Source organism: Erpetoichthys calabaricus, chromosome 4 (assembly GCF_900747795.2).
Source record: "Erpetoichthys calabaricus chromosome 4, fErpCal1.3, whole genome shotgun sequence".
Lineage (NCBI taxonomy): Eukaryota > Metazoa > Chordata > Cladistia > Polypteriformes > Polypteridae > Erpetoichthys > Erpetoichthys calabaricus.
In genome coordinates, this window is record NC_041397.2 from 268,311,621 (window position 1) to 268,330,243 (window position 18,623).

Consider the following 18,623-nt stretch of genomic DNA (forward strand, 5'->3'; position numbering starts at 1 on the left):
CAAAATGCTGATCTTAGTTTTATGAGATGAGAGAACCTTCTTTCTTACAGTCTGAGAGTCTTTTAGGTGCCTTTTTAGGAGAGGCTTCTGCCTGGACACTCTGTCATGAAGCCCAGATTGGTGGAATATTACAGTGATGGTTGTCTTTCTGGAAGTTTCTCTCATCTCCACTTAGGTTCGCTAAAGCTCAGCCAAGGAGACTCTTGGTTACTCTTGGTTAGGGTTCTTGGTTACTTTTCTTATCAAGGCCCTTCTACCATGATCGCTCAGTTTGTCAGTGGGGCATGCTCTAGGAAGAGCAGTGATTATAACAAACCTTTTCAATATAAGAATTATGGAGGCCACTGTGCTCTTGGGAACCTTCTTGGAAACAGTCTCTGAGCTCTGCAGGGAATTCCTTCGTTCTCAAGACTTGGTTTTTGCTGTCATACACATTGTCATCTGTGGGACCTTCAATAGACAGGTATGTGCTTTTCCTAACCATGGCCATTCCATTAAATTGACTACAGATGGACTCCATACAAAATGCAAAAACATCTTAATGCTGATCAATGGAATGGGTTGTGCCTGAGCCAGATTTCAGCTGTCATAGCAAAGGGTCAGAATACTCATGTCAATGTAATATTTCAGTTTTTTTATATTTAATAAATTGGCAAAAAAATTCTAAAATCCTGTATTTACTTTGTCATTCTAGGGTATTGGGTGTGGCTTGATGTGGGGAAAAAGATTAATTTAAATGAATTTAGCACATGGCTGCAACATAATAAAATGTGAAAAAGTGAAGGGGTCAGAACACTTTCTGAATCCACTGTGCAGTGCACTATGTATATGTGCTGTTACAGTGACTACTGCTAAAGTAAGCTCCAGCTTCTCCAACAAACCTTACAAATAAGTGGATGGTTGTATTATGTTCATAGTTAGCAGTGGTCGTTTTAATAATTACAACAAGCTGTTTGAAATACAATGAGTTTAAACAACCACAAAATAAACATGTTGATGATTCTATGTAGTTTAATTTTGGTTCTGAATTCCTAATTAGTTGGTACTTGTGTGCCATATTATCATTTTCATATTGTATTATATTTACTCAAGGTTGTGAGGGTGCATCAAGAAACAGTAGACTGTTATTTAGAAGACATCATTTTTAGCAACCTGGAAAGTACAGCCGATGAGCAAGCAAGAGAGGAGATACACAAGGTGGCTGAAGAGATAAATAATATTGCCTATACAATGGAGGAAACGTGAGTAGTGCATTATGCTGATATACTCTTCATGGACCTGTGTGTAGAAGATATTGCCTTATTCTATGAATAACTTCTTGACAAAATAAAATGTAACCAAAAGAAAAGTAACTCTCTTATATGTCTTTATAACATGTTCATTCACATAGAGTCCTATATAAATATTTCCTTTAATACTTAAAATTTGACCTAGAAGAGTTTGAACAGACATAATGTGAAATTATGTGAAAAGGATGCAAAATAAAAGGGACACAGCCTTCTGGCCCTAACTTCTTCTTCTTCTCGAGTTCTTAAACCAAGGTTTTATATGACCTTCCAGTGCCGAGCACAGGCTATAGCTCTCTGTCTGTGGCCATGGTGAAGGAGGTCCTCCATGGTGCATTTTTCGTCCATGTGTGGGCAGATCAGTAGATGTTCCATAGTCTGTTTTTCCCCACAGTTGCATACATTGCTGTCATTGGAATACCCACACTTGATCATGTTGGCTTTGGATCTACCAGTCCTAGTGCGTAGGTGATTAAGGTTTTTCCATGTTGTCCAGTAAAAGTCACCACCAGTGGGAAGATGTTCTCCCATTTTTAGGCTAGAGATGTAAATTGAGTGGCTTTGTCGCTTTGACTGTTGAGTTTTGGGTGGGGAATGGTCTTGTGTATGAAGCTTTTCCGGGATTTCAGGCATTTAGCAACATTGGTTTGGCCATACAGTGGGTGTTTGGGGTTCTCTATTTGCCTCTGTTTTTCTCGGCTACTCACCACATTTCTTATCTTATTTGCACCCAGTATTTAGAGGCTGTTGATGGGTGTCGGTTTTAGGTATCCAGTGATATTACGACAGCTCTCATTGAGTATACAGTCAAGTTTCCTGACATGTGCTGATCACTCCCAAACTGGGCATGTGTATTCTGCTGCAGAATAACAGAGTGCGAGTGCAGTGGAGTGCAGGGTTGCTGGGTTTGCACCCCACCAGTTGTTGGCCAGTTTTCTGAGGATGTTATTGTGGGCGCTGCCATTCCCAATCGTCTTTTCCACATGGGCCCTATAAATCATGTTCCAGTCAAGGACAACTCAAAGATACACTGGGTTCGGGTGGTGTTCTATTGTCATGCCATCCCAGGTGATGCATAGCTTCCTGTTTGCCTCCTGATGGCGCAGATGGAAAGCAGTAGCCTGTGTCTTGGTTGGGTTTGCTCTCAGATAGTTCTTGCTGTAATAGATTGAGAGGGCTGATGTAAGGACTGTCTCAACAGTGGTGAACTCTTTCTCCTGCGCTGTGACGCATAGGTCATCAGCATATAAGAAGCTGCTGCATTCAGGGTGAATGAGTTGATCATTTGTGTAGATGTTGAAAAGGATCGATTCTAGCACACTTCCCCGATGAAAGCCATTTTTTTGGTGTTTCCAACAGCTGTTCTTTTTGCATAATTCAACAAAAAATCTCCTATTTTCCATTATGGATTGGATGACTTGCACTAGTCATGTGTCATGTCATAGATCTTAGAGAGGAGCAACCTGTGATTCACAGTATAATACACACCTGAGAGATCTACGAATACTGAGCCTTTGATTTTTCCTATTTCTAAGCCATCTTCTATGTGCTGGGTGAGACTGAGTATCTGTGCTGTGCATGATTCGCCCGGGTGAAAGCCAGATTGCTCTGGGATTAAATGTTCTTTGATCAGGGGCCACTGATAGTTGAGAATCAGGCATTCATACAGCTTGTAGAGGTGGCAAAGGAGTGATATTGATCTGAAGATTTTGGGTCTGAGGCATCTTTGCCTGGTTTTAGCAGGGCTGGCCCTAACTAAACATAGGTAATTTAGGTCTGCTAGATCGGGTGGCAGGCCCACTTGCCTACCTTGCTGTTCCTTTGTCTGTCCCATTAAGTTAATTTCTTCTACCGTTATCCTTTTCTTCATTTCTTGGGTTGGGCATCAATCTAAAAGAAGTGGGAGTTCAGGGTGATGTTTGTAGAAGGATGCAAAATTGGCTCAGACGCAGGAAGCAGAGGGTGATGTTGCAAGGAAGCTTATCAGAATTGGCTGATGTTAAGAGTTGTGTTCCACAAGAGTCAATGCTAGGGCCACTGCTATTTTTAGTTTATATAAATGCAAATCAACAAGCTGGTTAAGTTAGCAGATGATACCGAGCTGCAGTTGGTGGATTGGCAGATAATCTAGAATCTGTTAAACGGTGGGATGTTTTGGTCTCCAGGCTACAAAAAGGACATAGTGCCACTAGAAAATGTCCAGAGAAGAGCGACTAGGCTCATTCCAAGGTTACAGGGGATGAATTATGAGGAAAGATTAAAAGAGCTGAGCCTATAAAGTTTAAGCAAAAGAAGATAAAGAGGTGACATGACTGAAGTGTTTAAAATTATGAAGGGAATTAGTGCAGTGGATCGAGACTGTTATTTTAAAATGAGTTCATCAAGAACACGGAGACACAGCTGGAAACTTGTTAAGGGTGAATTTCACACAAACACTAGGAAGTTTTTCTTCACACAGAGAACCACAGACACTTGGAATAAGCTACCAAGTAGTTCAGTAGACAGAAAGAGTTAAGGGTCTTTCAAAACTCAACTTGATGTTATTTTAGAAGAATTAAGTGGATTGGACTGGGGAGCTTTGTTGGGCTGAATGGACTGTTCTCATCTAGATTGTTCTAACGTTCTAATGTTCTAATTTATTGAACAACCATTAATAGCAGCACTGTACTCTAAGAGCCTAATGAGACTACCACTGTCACTTTTCCATATTGTGGACCACATGAAACAATCAAGTAGAACTGACCTCTGAAGCAGAATTAGACTGCAAGAGAGAAAGAACATAAGAAATCTCACAAACAAGTGGAGACCATTCAGTCCATTGTGTTCCTTTGGTATGCTAGGCTCCTAGGTTAAAGTAATCTTTATCAATATCTGTTGAATTAAGTTGTATCAGATGGTTTTATGTGTATGTTTGATGTAAAGTGATAGAATAAAAAAATACTCCACTCTGCTAGTGTATTCCTACTCTTGCATTGCACTGTATTAGTCATTAGTGTAAAGCATACTGGACTTGTAAGAGGAAGTGTGTTTTATAGGAATAAGCTAAATTGAATTTTTTGATCCCAATTTTTCCAGTACTAGGTCTTGAGTGACCAGAGGCTGTCCTAAACATAACATTTAATACAGTACTATAACAGAGCATCAGAGGGCACACTTGCACACACAAGTGTCCATGTTTATTCACAATGGGCCGATTTAGACTCATTAAATCATTTAACATAGAAATTTTTGCTATGGCGGAGAAAACTGAAGATGAATCTAGCATGAAGGAAACAACATATAAGCTCAATGCTGACAACTAGGTATTTAAGTATTTGCAATGCTTATGGATTTCTGTACATTGCTAAAATAACAAATATGTGTCTGGCTTACTGTCTCTGCAGCCGGACACGCCTTCAGTCAGAAGAAATTGTTGCAGAACTGGTGTACAGTTTTCTCATTCCAGAAGTGCACAAAATCACATTCCGAGAAAAAGGTAAGTGTTTATTGGATAAATTAAGGAGCTCACTTTATGAGAGGGACCTAGGAGTGATAGTACATCCAGAGAGTGTACAGAAACAATTAAGAAGGGTAATATGGTGTTAGGTTATATACCTAAAATGTGGATGCAAGTCAAGAGAAGTCACCCTTAAAGTATACAACTCATTAGAATTGGCTCATCTGGAGTACTGTGCACAGTTTTGGTTTTTGTATTAGAAAAAAGGATATAGTGGGACTAAAGAAATTTCAAAGAAGACCCCCTATGATTCAAAAAGAATTGAAATGCTGTGTAAAATATTTTTTCTGTACATAATTATCTTAATACATAATTCGCCTGCCTCCTCACTCACTCACTCACGTCTGTCCGAAGCCAAATGCACAGTCGCCTTCTGTGCAGCTGCCCGAAAAACCTTACGAGACCGACATCCAACCCCAACATCGCGGCAGGCAGCGGATTTACAGCCACAAAAATTCAAAGAGAAAGGCGACTTCGATTAAAGCTCTAGAGGCCTGAAAGGCGATTTTGACTACAGCTCGAGGCCTAATTACTCATACTGATTCAATTACGCATTCATTCAATACACCTATATCAGGTTTGTGGTGTTTATACTTATTACTATTCCATATTGTGCTGGAACATTCATCATTCAATATTACACTATAGGCCTGGAAAATTCATCAACTAACAGTACAAGTCTGTACAGTAATGAGTAAAGCGGACTACAATCATTACAAAACAACTTCTTCGTTACTTATCATTTGTTCTTCATACACTGCTGACACAAACTCGTGCCCGTTTCATCTTGCGTTGTCGAAACGGGCTCTTTGTCTAGTATAACATAAGCAACACTGTAAAAGGTAGACAGAAATCCATTCATTTAGCCATTTTTAAGTCATATTAGTCCAATTCATAGCACTGGGCAGGAATGAACTGTAAACTTCAGACCAGCCCATCAGAGTTCCCACTCAGCACACACTGTCATGGAGTAATACACAGTAACTAACTGACCTAACACATGCATCTTTGGGATGGGGAGGAACGCTATAATACCAGGACAAAAAACTACACAGACAATGGAGAACAAGCAAACTCCACACAGACAGCCAGTGAGCAGTGTGATTCAAACCCAGGGCTCTTTATTCATGGAGAAGCATTGGAAACCACTCTGCCAGCCCTCATATTTACATTTTTGTCTGAAATACAGTAAGATTTCTTTATTTGCAGGGGTTATGTGTCAATATCACAGTGAAAACTGAAATATGCAAATATAATGGTTCTGACTTAAATGTACAATTTAAATTGTTGTTCATATAAGCAAATCCAACCAGTGTATTTCCCTCTATTATAATAAAAAAATCTTCGGAGACGAGATTTTTAATCCTGCGACGAGATATGATCTTCTGAAGAGAGACACTTTCACGTTCCGCAAGATGAGACTTTGTGCCAAGAGATTTAACCATGCTGGTGCTGGAAATAAAAGACAAAGAGTAGATGACAAACTAGAACGTCGTAAAGAATTCAAAAACGTTGGCGTGTTATGCATGCAGAGCAGGTTAGAGATATTGGAAGTACAAAAATTCGAAAGTCTCAAAAAAAGGATAGTATAGATCGCATTAGCGCAAACAAATGGAAATTATTACTCGAAAAGAGACTGAATATATTGTTTGATTTAAACTTTAAGTCGGAGACTTGTAGATCGTCTAATTCGTGTTGCCATCAGCGAAAAGTAGTGTTTGTTCCCAATGAAGAGGCTTATCAGCGAGAGGTCCTCGTCATCAGTCCTTCAGCATCCACAATGTGCCTGCATAAGAGTCCTCATGGAGTGGTTGTACATCTGCTCCCCAGATTGCTCAGCATTAATGACCCTCAGTCCCCTCTTGAGTGACGGTCACACATTCCTCTGCCAGGACTCTCTCGTACTGGCTCTTCTCCCGATCCTGCCTTCTCTTTCTCTCATGTCCCTTTAACCTCTGACTTGCTTCAGTTTTTCCATGTCCTTCTCTCACGCAGGCTCTCTTTTTAAGCTGCTCTTGGGTACAGGTGCTGCAATCACCTACTCGAAGGTGTGAATGAGGCACCTGACTGATCTGTTTGCATTTGCATGGGAATGCACGATCAGCCAAGCACCCCAATCAACCTCGGAGCAGTGCATGCAGGTTACCACGAACCCTTCCCATCACAACTCTTCACTCCGTCAAGTTCATTTGTTCTGCTCATACAGTAGCTAAGCTTTCCCAATATGTTATCCAAACACTTCTTAAATGTTGTTAAGGTTTCTGTTTCCGGAGTCCTACAACTCTTTGCATAAAGAAATATTTCCTGGTTTCAGTCCTAAATGCTTTTCCCCATAATTTCCACTGGTGTCCATGAGTACGTGATTCACTGTTGAAGGTGAAAGAATTCTGCTAGATCTACTTTATCAATCCGTTTGAGAATTTTGAAGACCTGCTTTAGATCAACGTAAACTTCTAGAAGAGCAGGATTTTCAGAATGATCTTCTTCATAGATTTATCTCATTAGTTGCATCCCTTGGCCACATTTTTCTGATTCATGCTGCTGCTGTGTGTGTCTCTCACAAAATAAGACTGAGATAAAATTTCTAGTTTTAAAGTAATCAAATTTTCTTAATGTGTTTGTTCTTTAGTAATTTCCATCATGTATTTGGCTTTATGCTAATTGATCATTTGTGCTAAGAATCTCCTGTTCTAGATGAATTGTTCTTTTGCATGAGTTCACTTTCTTACGCCATTTTTTTTAGTTTATGGGTATAATCCTGGATCTGTATGCGTTTGCTTATTTTCCCAGTGTCTGCTTTGTTTCTTACCAAGCACTCTGATTTTCTTCTACTTTATGACAAGGTACACTTTAGGTTAATTATTCATTCTAAATTAGTGAGTATATGCAGGGCCGGATTTATATGAAAAGAGGCCCTAGGCTATTCCACTTATGAGGCCCTTTCACCTTCCATTTTTAAGTTTGTAAATTACATGAGAGATAATAAAATACGTAATACGCGTTGATCTTAACCAATACATTTTTATGTTTGTTTATTAGTCATATGCATAGAATTTCTCCTTATTTTCGGTTCAGTGTTTTAGTGTTCACTGTTTTTAGAATAGTGTAATTTTAATTTTGCTAACAATTTGAATGTAGGCCCCTCTTGATCTTGAGGCCCTAGGCTGAAGCCTAGTTAGCCTATAGGAAAATCCGGCCCTGAGTATATGTACCTTGTAATGAATGGGTTTCCTTTTAATGATGTTTTCCTGCTTTGTACTCCATGTCACCCGATACTAGAAGGAATATATTCAGAAAATGAGTGACTGAATATACAGTTTAATCATCCAACCTTTTTCTGCACCTGCCTCTTTCTATGTATGGATCATAGGGAGATCAGCAGCATTTGGTTCAAGTTCACTGTAGAGTACATTAAATCACATAGTCAACACCCATTCACACAGCCATTTTACAGCTCCCAGCTAAACAAATGTGCATGTTTTTGGGGAGGTAGGAGCAGGAGGAAACTGCTGTATACTGAAACATTTTATAAATTTCAAAAGGGTACCATTTTGTGACCAGGGGATATAGCAGAGGCATAAAAGACCTGACAATACTAAACGTACATCCTTCTGCAGAGGTGATGTATGGAGCTGCACCAGGAGGCTAGATGGTCTGATGCCAGAAGGAGGTTGTGTCCCATAGGAATGACCACTTAATTAAAGAATACTGACAAGTGGCTGCAGGGAGGCCCATCACTTTGTCCATTGCTTCTTGTTGCATATATTGGTGACTCTTGAATTAGTAAATAGTGTGGTAAGCTGACTTTAAACTATATTGTTTAAAGTCACCCTGAGTAACTCACTCCTGCCTATGCCTCATGTGTAACATACCATAATATTCTTAAACCTATGGATTCCCATTTAATATTGATAGGGTGTTTTGTCTTAATAATAATAATTCTTTACATTTATATAGCACTTTTCTCATTACTGAAAGCGCTCTCCACACAGAGAGGACCCGGGAAGCAAACCCACAATCTCCATACTGTAAAGCAGCAGCGCTACCACTGCGCCACCTGTGAGGTTGGTAGAGTCCTGTTTGACTCTACTTTCCTTTTTTGTACTCTTTATTGTGTAGACTTTATCAGAATGCCCCAAATCCCATAGACTTGCCACTGTTTATAAGGTATTGTACTTTATAACTTCTCCCCACCTTCCCTTCTACATCAATAAACTCAGGCAATTACATAGAGTAAAAGGACAAGCAAGAGTTAAGTTATAGTTTTTAATAATTTATTATTGATAATATTCATAAAATAATAATGATTAAGCAAAGTACATGTGAATATTGGCAACCATACAACTTGATAAATGCTGATGTGTAGTTTCAGGTGGTACACAGACTTGTAGTTACTCAAATGTCTCTGGTCAAGTCATCATTTCTAGTCAGCTTTCTTCAGGATGGGCCGCAGGCCTGTCTCAATATGGCTGCCAACTTGTGCTCCTCATTTTGCTCTCTTCATGGTCATGGTGTGAGAGAGAGAGTGAGAGAGAGATAGGGTAAAGCGACTGATTTTCTACATTCCTGTACAACTCCTCAGGCCAATAGGACATTGTGGTACAGAAAGGCCTCTCGTTCAAAACCAACCCAAACAGCCATACTGCAGACCAATGGGTGCACACACCGCCTTTTCACACCTGCCCCCCAAGTAGTGGATACCATTTGTTTAGCTCAGATTGATTGGGGTGCACAGAATCCTTTGCCAAACCAGTCTGAGGCAATGCAATACATTTCACACCCTGAGTCAGTCCTAAAGACTCGGGGTTTGGTTTGTTAGACATCAAAACACTACTGTTCTCATCAGTGAAATAAAACATGCCTCTTGAAACACTAATATTACGTTTGCTTTGTCTGACTTACAAATACAGACATACAAAATATTTATCGACTTATATACAAAATATCACTCCACCACATAAGGCCAGAGGGTATAAAAATATATGTGTCACCAATTATAAAGAATATTGAGCTTTTAAATTGCTTTGGATAAAGATATCAGCCCTGTATTCAGTACAATATATAAGTGTGTACTAGGGTTGAGTCTTGCAGGAACACAAAGGTTGCCAGGTGGACCTCTTGGAGGTTGGACCCAGGATTCTGGGGATGCAGTTCCAGGGATGTTCTGAAAGTAACTCTAGTCTGAAGTTTATTTTAATTTCACCTTTAGTGGAAGCGAGATCTTATAGCCAGAGGATGAGTCTGACTGTCCAGTGATGGAAAGCCCACAGTAGCATAATGAAGGTACAAGCACAGGTGTGGTCAGGGTGTGTTGTGATCCCATGTGTCTTTGCTTTCCACTTTATGCTACAGTTATTTTTGTTTCTCCCTCTCCTGTTATTAGTCACCATAATAAAAGGACAAGCGATTGTGTGTATGTGTGTCTGTGTCCAATTGCTATGTCTCTTGTTATATGCCATTTGTTATGGGATTCGTAAAAGCAGTGCTAATGTTTGTTATGTGGCATTCATTAAAATGGAAAATGCAACATATTTTATTACTACAAATGTTTGTGATATGCCATCTGTTGGATAAACAAATGCGATGCATTTTTTTATTACATACTGTACATTACATGTTACATTCCATTAGATGGTGCATTTTAAATGTTAACGCTAAGTTCTACTTTGATTATTTAGATTTCAGCTCATCTTATACAGGTTGCACAGGTCATCTTAATTAAAAAAGGCATCCTGTTTTTGATTCAGGTACAGCTTTACTCTAGTTCACATTATACATATACTGTACATTTCCGTTTTCTCTACTTTTACTTAAGCCTTAAACAAATTTGTGTGCATATTTGATTGACATTTTTCAGTCCTTATTTCAAATGTATTGAACAAGAGTGCCATCTTCTGTTGAGCCCCAGTCATTGGCTGCATTGTTTTATAATGAAGGACAGGTATTGTCTTTGTTTCTGGGTAACAAAATTAAACATGGGAAAGCTTTATTCTTTTTATTATATCATGCTGTCTAGTGAATATGTGTTATGGTGTCTTTTAATGCTGTTTGTAATTATATTCTAAACAGTGATTTCTGAGATTGTGAAAAAGATTTAGACCTATTTGAAAGAAATTAGTTTGGTATTTGCAATACCTTCAACCAGGGATGCTCAAGTTCAGCCCTGGAGAGCCACAGTAGTTGAAGGTTTTGGTTCCATCATCTGTGTAGAAATTCTCAAATCTTAATTTTATTCTTAAACAACTTCATTCTCTGCTTTTACTTAAAACATATTTTCTTAATTAGCTTCCAATTAAAAATGAGTTGCAATGGACAAAGAAGCCAGCAGTTTACAATTTAATTTAGTCTCATTTACACTTGTCTGTGTTCCTCATGAAGTGTCTGTTATAATTATTTGGAAAAACATGAAGGTCTGAAAGTTACTCCAGGACTCAAATTATCTGAATGATAATCCATCCATCCATTATCCAACCCGCTGAATCCGAACACAGGGTCACGGGGGTCTGCTGGAGCCAATCCCAGCCAACACAGGGCACAAGGCAGGAACCAATCCCGGGCAGGGTGCCAACCCACCGCAGGACACACACAAACACACCAAGCACACACTAGGGCCAATTTAGAATCGCCAATCCACCTAACCTGCATGTCTTTGGAATGTGGGAGGAAACCGGAGCGCCCGGAGGAAACCCACGCAGACACGGGGAGAACATGCAAACTCCACGCAGGGAGGACCCGGGAAGTGAACCCAGGTCCCCAGGTCTCCCAACTGCGAGGCAGCAGTGCTACCCACTGTGCCACCCAAATGATAATCCTTGGAAAGTAAAAATGAACAATATTAGATGTGGCAGAATGCAGTCATTCATTAACACAATTCATTTTAATCAGAATTTAAAATCATAGATTCTGTTATCAGCAAGGATTGGCTTCTAATTTATAATCTTTCATCCTTGCTCATAATAGATAGGATCATAATTGAGCTCCCTTGCTTTACATATTTTGAACACGTTGAATAATAGCAATATTCATAACATTTATGTCAGGCTTATGTTGAGAGCCCTACACACCCACTAACATCCATTACCATTTATGATGTTAAAAAAAATTGTCTTCAGGCCTCATCTACAAAGCTAGCTTTTTAATAGTACAATTACAATAGTGAATATTTCTTTAGAACAAGCTCGGCAAGTTAACAGGTTTGTTCAGAATGACACAGTGAGCAGTGGTGAGACTGAGATGGTAGCCTTCTGCTGCACAGTCAAATAATAATGGGATTTCTAAGTGAATGTATAAAGAATTTTAATTACTCACATGCAACGAGAACATGAAATATAAGTCAAAAGCAAAGCCCCTAATTCTCAAACTGGGAGTCTGTCCCATCTTTGTTATTAGCCAAAAATCAGAGCTAAGGTCACATTGAAAAGACTCACAGCCAGGAATCTAGTAACCAAAGAATCTACACATTTAACATACATCACCATGAAAGCTTTTGTTTATTTGTAATCTCAGATGACCTGGAAATCGTCTATGGCATCATATACCACACATCTCATGTTCTGGGTTACCATCTCTATCCAACAACAACAACAACATGGCAGCAGCCATAATGAAAACATGATATGGTCAGACAGGTGCTACTACACACAGCTCCAATGACTTGGGTTGAGTTCCTTGTTTGATTAATAATAATAATAATAATTCTTTACATTTATTGTCTGTCTAAAGTCTGCCAGTTCTTTTGGATTTCTTTTGAATTTCTTCTTTGCATGTTTTTCCCGTCTAATATGAGAAAAAAAGTATTTACCAACTGTAAACTGATGAGGTATCAGTGCCTGTGAGTGAGTAGATGTGTGTGCCTTATGTTATACTGGAATCCCATTAAGCTTTGGTTCCTGCCTGGAATTTTATGATCCTGGAATAAACAGCTTAAAATGGATGGATGGATGGATGGATCATTAACTGTGTTGTAAGTCATTTTGTGGTGCTGGTTGCTTGGAATGGTGCTACTTCAAATAAATGCAATCTGAACATATTGCAATAAAATATTGTATATTTCAGATTAGTGTAAAAATATAGTTAGTGCATGTAGTACTGAATTTAATAGTATCTGTTCATCAACCCATACTCTAAATCTACTTCTCCATTACAAATTCATAGGAAGTAGTAGACAGAAGGTTGTATTCAGCTCCCGGAATGGAATCCATCCACTGCAGAACACACACACACATCAAATCAATACAGAATAATCAATCATTGTTCATCCCTACATTTATTTTTCAATAAAAAACATATCTTTTTATGTGACTGTGGTCTTCTGGGCCCTTTCTTAATTTGGTCTCTGGGTCTGGCAGGGGGTGATAGGCTGCCACCTCTGGACAGTGTGCCATTTCAGTTGTGCTCTCACACAGCAGGCCAATTCAGAACTCCCACTCATGTCTTCCTGTACTTCACTGGAATGTGTGTTGAAAAATGGGAACGAGAAAATCCACAAAGGTATTGAAAAATAGTATAGACTCCTCACAGAGTCCAATAATAGACTAGAGACAGGAGAAAAACACAAATAGTGCTATGATGTAGCAGCTCTAATGACTGTGCTGTATCCATTAAGAACATTAATCACAAATGTTAAACACAGTCAAGACAGCAAATGCAGAACAATCGGGCTTTTAGGTCACTTGAGCAGTAGAGTCTGCTGTTATCCTGCTTACTCAGGCTGTTGTCACAATACTCACTCCGAGTACTTTCTCCATTTTGAATATTTCATGACATTGTTGTCTGAATTCCTATCTGACTTAAGCTGACTTGGGAATTGAATAGTGAATAATGGGTTCATGGAAAAAAAAAACCTTAACTGATATATGTATATGTGAGTTCAAGATCTAAGATGAAAATATTGGCTTAAATAATATCCATTCCCATTGTCTATCTTGGCAAGGCCGGAGTCAATTCTAGAAAAGGCAGGGTTTTAGTGAAATTATTAATATGACACATTTATACACAGATCTACCCATCTATTTTGTAAACTATTTTTTCTGTTGAAGAGTTTTGTGTTTCTAGAGCATTCCTGGCAACAGACATTTTTCCAGCAGTCCACCTCTGGGGACTCTCACTCAGATGCACACACACGTACACAGGTCAAATTTAGAGTCAACAACTAACACTTTGGGATCTGCGAGGCAAACCTTTTTGGATCTCTCTATTAATGGTCATTCCTCATCTCATCCCATTTACCATCTTCTGTTCTCTAATGAGGGTTTCCATGGCAACAAACTGAACAGCTCAGGTCAGAGTTTTTTGCTTCTGCAGAATTCCAAAGTGCTCCCATATGAAACAGCTCGGCTCCCAGTGGACTGATTTTTTTTTTTTTAAATTTGGCACTGCTTCTTCAAGGAAATATATCAGAAAAGCTCAAATTTCTGTTGAAGTATCCCGAGTACAGTACACTGTACAAATATTTGACATTTCAAAACCCCCAGTTAAAAAGCATTGGCATTTTTTCAGACTTGTCCATGTTAAAACAGATAAACATTCTGTTCAACTGCAGATTAGTTTACTGTTTCAGATTTACCTTAAGAGAGCTTGCTTCATGTTGTATATTTTGTATATTTTTCTGTTTTACTAATCCAATAGCCTCTCCTGATGGCAAACAGGTCCCAATACCAGTCAGTTAGTCAAACACCAAGAGAGGCTTGCAACCCACTTGTTACAACAGCTCACTTCTCCTGCTGCCTGAGTTAAGTTTAAATTAATTTAATTAATTTAAAAAAATAACAGGAAATGACTTATGTAAGCATCACTCTGTCAGCAGAGATTGTACAAATACGTACTCAATATTTTTAAAAACTAGGGGGTTCTGCCCCCTGATTGCTTCACTTGCTAACCTCCTACACGCGGGCCCTACATGCTAGTCATTTCCCAGATCTACCGCCTGCAACGAATCATGTTGTGCTTTTGGATAAACATGAATATGAACAATTCGTCACATGTTGGTTTATTATATATGTGAGCGTGATCTTTCGGATTCATACAGAAATCCAAGAAAACTTCTTTTTCCGTGTTTTTCAGATAAATTTTATGTAAAGTGCGGTACTTTTGGACGTATGGATTTGTATCCATTTTTGGCTGTAGAATTTCTGGGATGCACAAACCAGTGTGTTTCTTCGTGCCGGTCCCAAGCTCAGATAAATGGGGAGGGTTACGTCAGGAAGGGCACCCGATGTAAAATTTTGCCAAATCAATATGCGGACAATGTGATCCGCTGTGGCAACCCCAAACAGGAGTAGCCAATAGAAAAAGAAGATTGGCTGTAGAATTTCTAATACGTCCGATCGTTTAACTCTTTTGATTCTATGTTGCATTGCTTCTCTGTGATCATAAATATAAACCTGACCGAATTGTGGTTTCTTTGAAATTAAATTGTAGTAGCTTTAATTGTAGTGGAACCACAGATTCTCATAGCGTATGGTCCGGAATCGTGTAAATCTACGTTTTGAGCATTGAATGATGCAAATGCGAAATGTTGGTGTTCACAACTCACATTTTGCATTAAAACATCACAAAAAATATTTTGTTCACCTGCAAGTGCATTTTTTATGTCTGTATGCATTTTCTAGTGTATCTCACACTATTGAATTAAAACATGAATGCTGTCAAAACAAAACAATGCAATTACAAACACACAGATATGACTTATTCATTTGGTCATTTTGTTACGTGTCACTGTTTCACTTCACAAGAGTATTCACATGTCCAGTTGCATGTGTGATGTGTTTTTTAGTTAGTCAGATGACTGGCACTGTATGGAGTCAACAAGAGAGATGTATGGTGGAGTGTAGCCACTTAGGTTCACTATTATGGAGTCATTTAAATGTTCATCTGTCAGTCTTGTTCTGAACTTTGATTTCATGACATTCATGTCAGAAAAGGCAGACTCACAGAGGAATGTAGACACAAACAAAGCAGACATTTTCAGAGCTGCTTGGTGAAGATTCTTATAGTTATCTGACTCTACTAAGCTCCAGAAATGCTGTTGAGACATTAACTGTACATTATTTTGAAGGTTTACTAATATATAATATATAAAATCCAATGTCTGTCTCTCTGTTTGTCTGTCCGCTTTTCACAAGAGAACTACTTAATGGAATTGGATCGAGTTTTTTTCTATAATTTGCTTGAACATTCCAGTTGATTTTGTGACTCCTCTCATTTCTCTATGTATCATTGTTCGTTTGCGGTACCGATGTATTTCCGCAAATCTGAGAAACACGCAGCTTCGGGGCGTCTTCCTTAACCCTGCTTAGTTAGCGAACGAGAAAACAATTGAATTCAACTTTCTTTGATATTTAAAATAAAGTGCTACTTATGAGTTTGAGTCCAGATTTTCTCTTAAGTGTATGCCACATTGAAAAGATAGATTGCAATTCAGATTGTGGATCGTGATTTTGTGTTAAAAGGATCATGATATGATTTTTTGGAAAGATCGCCCACCCCTAATTTGACTAATCAAGTTTTCATATTTATGTAGGATTCATTAACATCACGAGCGACGTGTTGGAGACCCCTGAATTAGATGATCTACAAGTCTCCGACTTAAAGTTTAAAGCCGAACAATATCTACATACTTCTGTTATATCACCTATGTCCATATATTCACTCTCTTTTCACTGTTCCATTATTTCACCGAGTAATAATTTTCGTTTGTTAGTACTAATGTGATCTTTACTATCAGTTTTTTGAGGTCTTCGAATTTTAGTACTTTCATAATCTCTAACCTGCTCTGCATGTGTATCGCACCAACATGTTTGAACCTCTTTATGATGTTCTACTATGTCTTCTACTCTTTGACTTTTATTTCTGCCCCTGCTTGGACCTGCTAGGTTTTCAATTCCACTGAGTCTGGGCTGATTATAAGTGGTTAAATCTCTTGGCACAAAGTCTCGTCTTGAGGGACTTGAAATTATCTCTCTGAAAAAGTCTTGTCTCATCCCAGGATTTTTTTATATAATAGAGAGATTTCTTTACACTGAAAACTACCTCATGGATGCATTATAAGCACATCATAGTTACTGAATATTTCTGTGAGACTGCAATAAGTCTGAAAAGCTCCAAACCTGCTCTCCATCATGGTCCAGAACAGCCAGCAATTTTACCTTAAGACTTTAATAGAGCTTTTATCTCTCCATTTGGTATTTCATTTAAAAATGTTGTTTAAGAAATTTCAACTACAATTAGTCAGAGATCCTGTATATAACAAATAACAGTAGCACATTAAACAATGCCATTTTTACTTCACTTGAACTGAACTCTTCTGTGTATGAAACCTATTGAGTCACCACAAGCCTATTTGGGCTACATTTTTAACTACATGATATTGTAAAGTGTTGTTAAAAAGCTTATATTTAATGCTGCCTACTAATACATATAAATACATTCTGTTGTTGTTCTTATTTTTGAATATGACTCACTATTAAAAAATGTAATACCTGATTGTTTAAAATATCTAAAAAAATATAACATTTTCCAACTTTCAAACCAGCTAGGTCTCTGGACACAACTGAATTTTATACATTTTCTAATTCTAATTTATTGTATGACTTTTTTTATTTTTTAATTTAATTCACCACTCCTGATAAACCTATAGTGTGCACTCTTGTTTCTTTTTAGAGGAAGGATTTGTGAATGCAAAAAACTGTTCAGCCAAAGTCGTTCATTGTTGTTTTTTTTATTTATTGGAAAATTCAAGAGGGATAGAGACATTACAAACTAATTGGGTGTTTATAAACAGTATAGCATACAGCAGAAGAACCTACCTGATGGAGAATCTTGAATCAGTGCAAAAGATCAAAATCATACACTCAGAAATGTAGCACATTTGAAACAAATGTTGTATGCTAAAGATGTGTGTTTGGCAGTGTAAAATCAGAAATGATTGCAGTTTGTTCACATTTGGCAGAAATGCACTCAGGTAAGAATCTGTAGCCCTCAACCATGAAGGATTTGTTAATGGGTCAATTGATACTGTAGATTTTAATCTATGAGTGATACAAAATCTGTTGTAAATAAAGTTGCATGGTAATATATCTTGATTATTTAACTATATTATTTTTCTTAAATATTGTTTCTGACAGTAAAACAGTCGCAGCTCAAGCACTTGCGTGCTGCCCGTGAAGTGGTGCACAATGTGATTCAGAATGGGCAGAAGGTGCCAGAAGTTCCAAAAGAAGAAACAGGAAGAATCTCAGAAGCTCCTACGCAGTAACAGATCATTCTATCAATTGGGTACAATATTTTTATTGTTAAGTTTTATTGAGCTTAATTTCCACATTAAAATAAATAAAAATTTTAAAAATCTGAAAATAGCATCAGTACAACATTTCAATTATAACCAACACTAGCACCATTCCGCAACTCAGCTCTGTGAGCTAATGAACCAAAAACCCTTTAAGAGATCATCTTTCATGTGTTAAAACAGAACTGACTAGACTCCTGATAAATTATTACAACTTTTGCTGACTAGGAAACAACGCAAAACATATAGAGAAGAGTTTGAACAAGTTTTTCTGTCCAGGTTATGGCAGTCATGTTACCTTCTGTGTCAATGCATAGTCTCATAGTATAAATATTAGAAGTTAGATAATGGTCTGCCACTCACTGCATGGATCTTTGCAGTGTCATTTTTTTAGTAAGAGATGTTGAATGTAAATGTTTATAAAGGACTTGTTAATATGCAGTATATGGTGATCCTCTGAAAGATAAGTAGGAATTTTGTAACGATAACCTTCTAAACAGTATAACATTTTCCCAGCTAAAGAGAACTGAAAAATTAACCAACTATTAACATCTTG

At 38.0% G+C, this 18,623-nt stretch overlaps 1 protein-coding gene across 1 annotated transcript in view; it reads left to right on the top strand.

Annotated features, from left to right (window-relative positions):
• cfap91 (cilia and flagella associated protein 91) overlaps window positions 1-18,037 on the top strand; it is a 63,167-nt gene extending 45,130 nt beyond the window's left edge. The window contains exons 15-17 of the mRNA XM_028800766.2: window positions 1,093-1,241; window positions 4,670-4,761; window positions 17,907-18,037. Coding sequence (XP_028656599.1) covers window positions 1,093-1,241; window positions 4,670-4,761; window positions 17,907-18,037 — 372 coding nt within the window. The remainder of the gene's footprint in view (window positions 1-1,092; window positions 1,242-4,669; window positions 4,762-17,906) is intronic.
• Window positions 18,038-18,623: the final 586 nt, after the last annotated feature.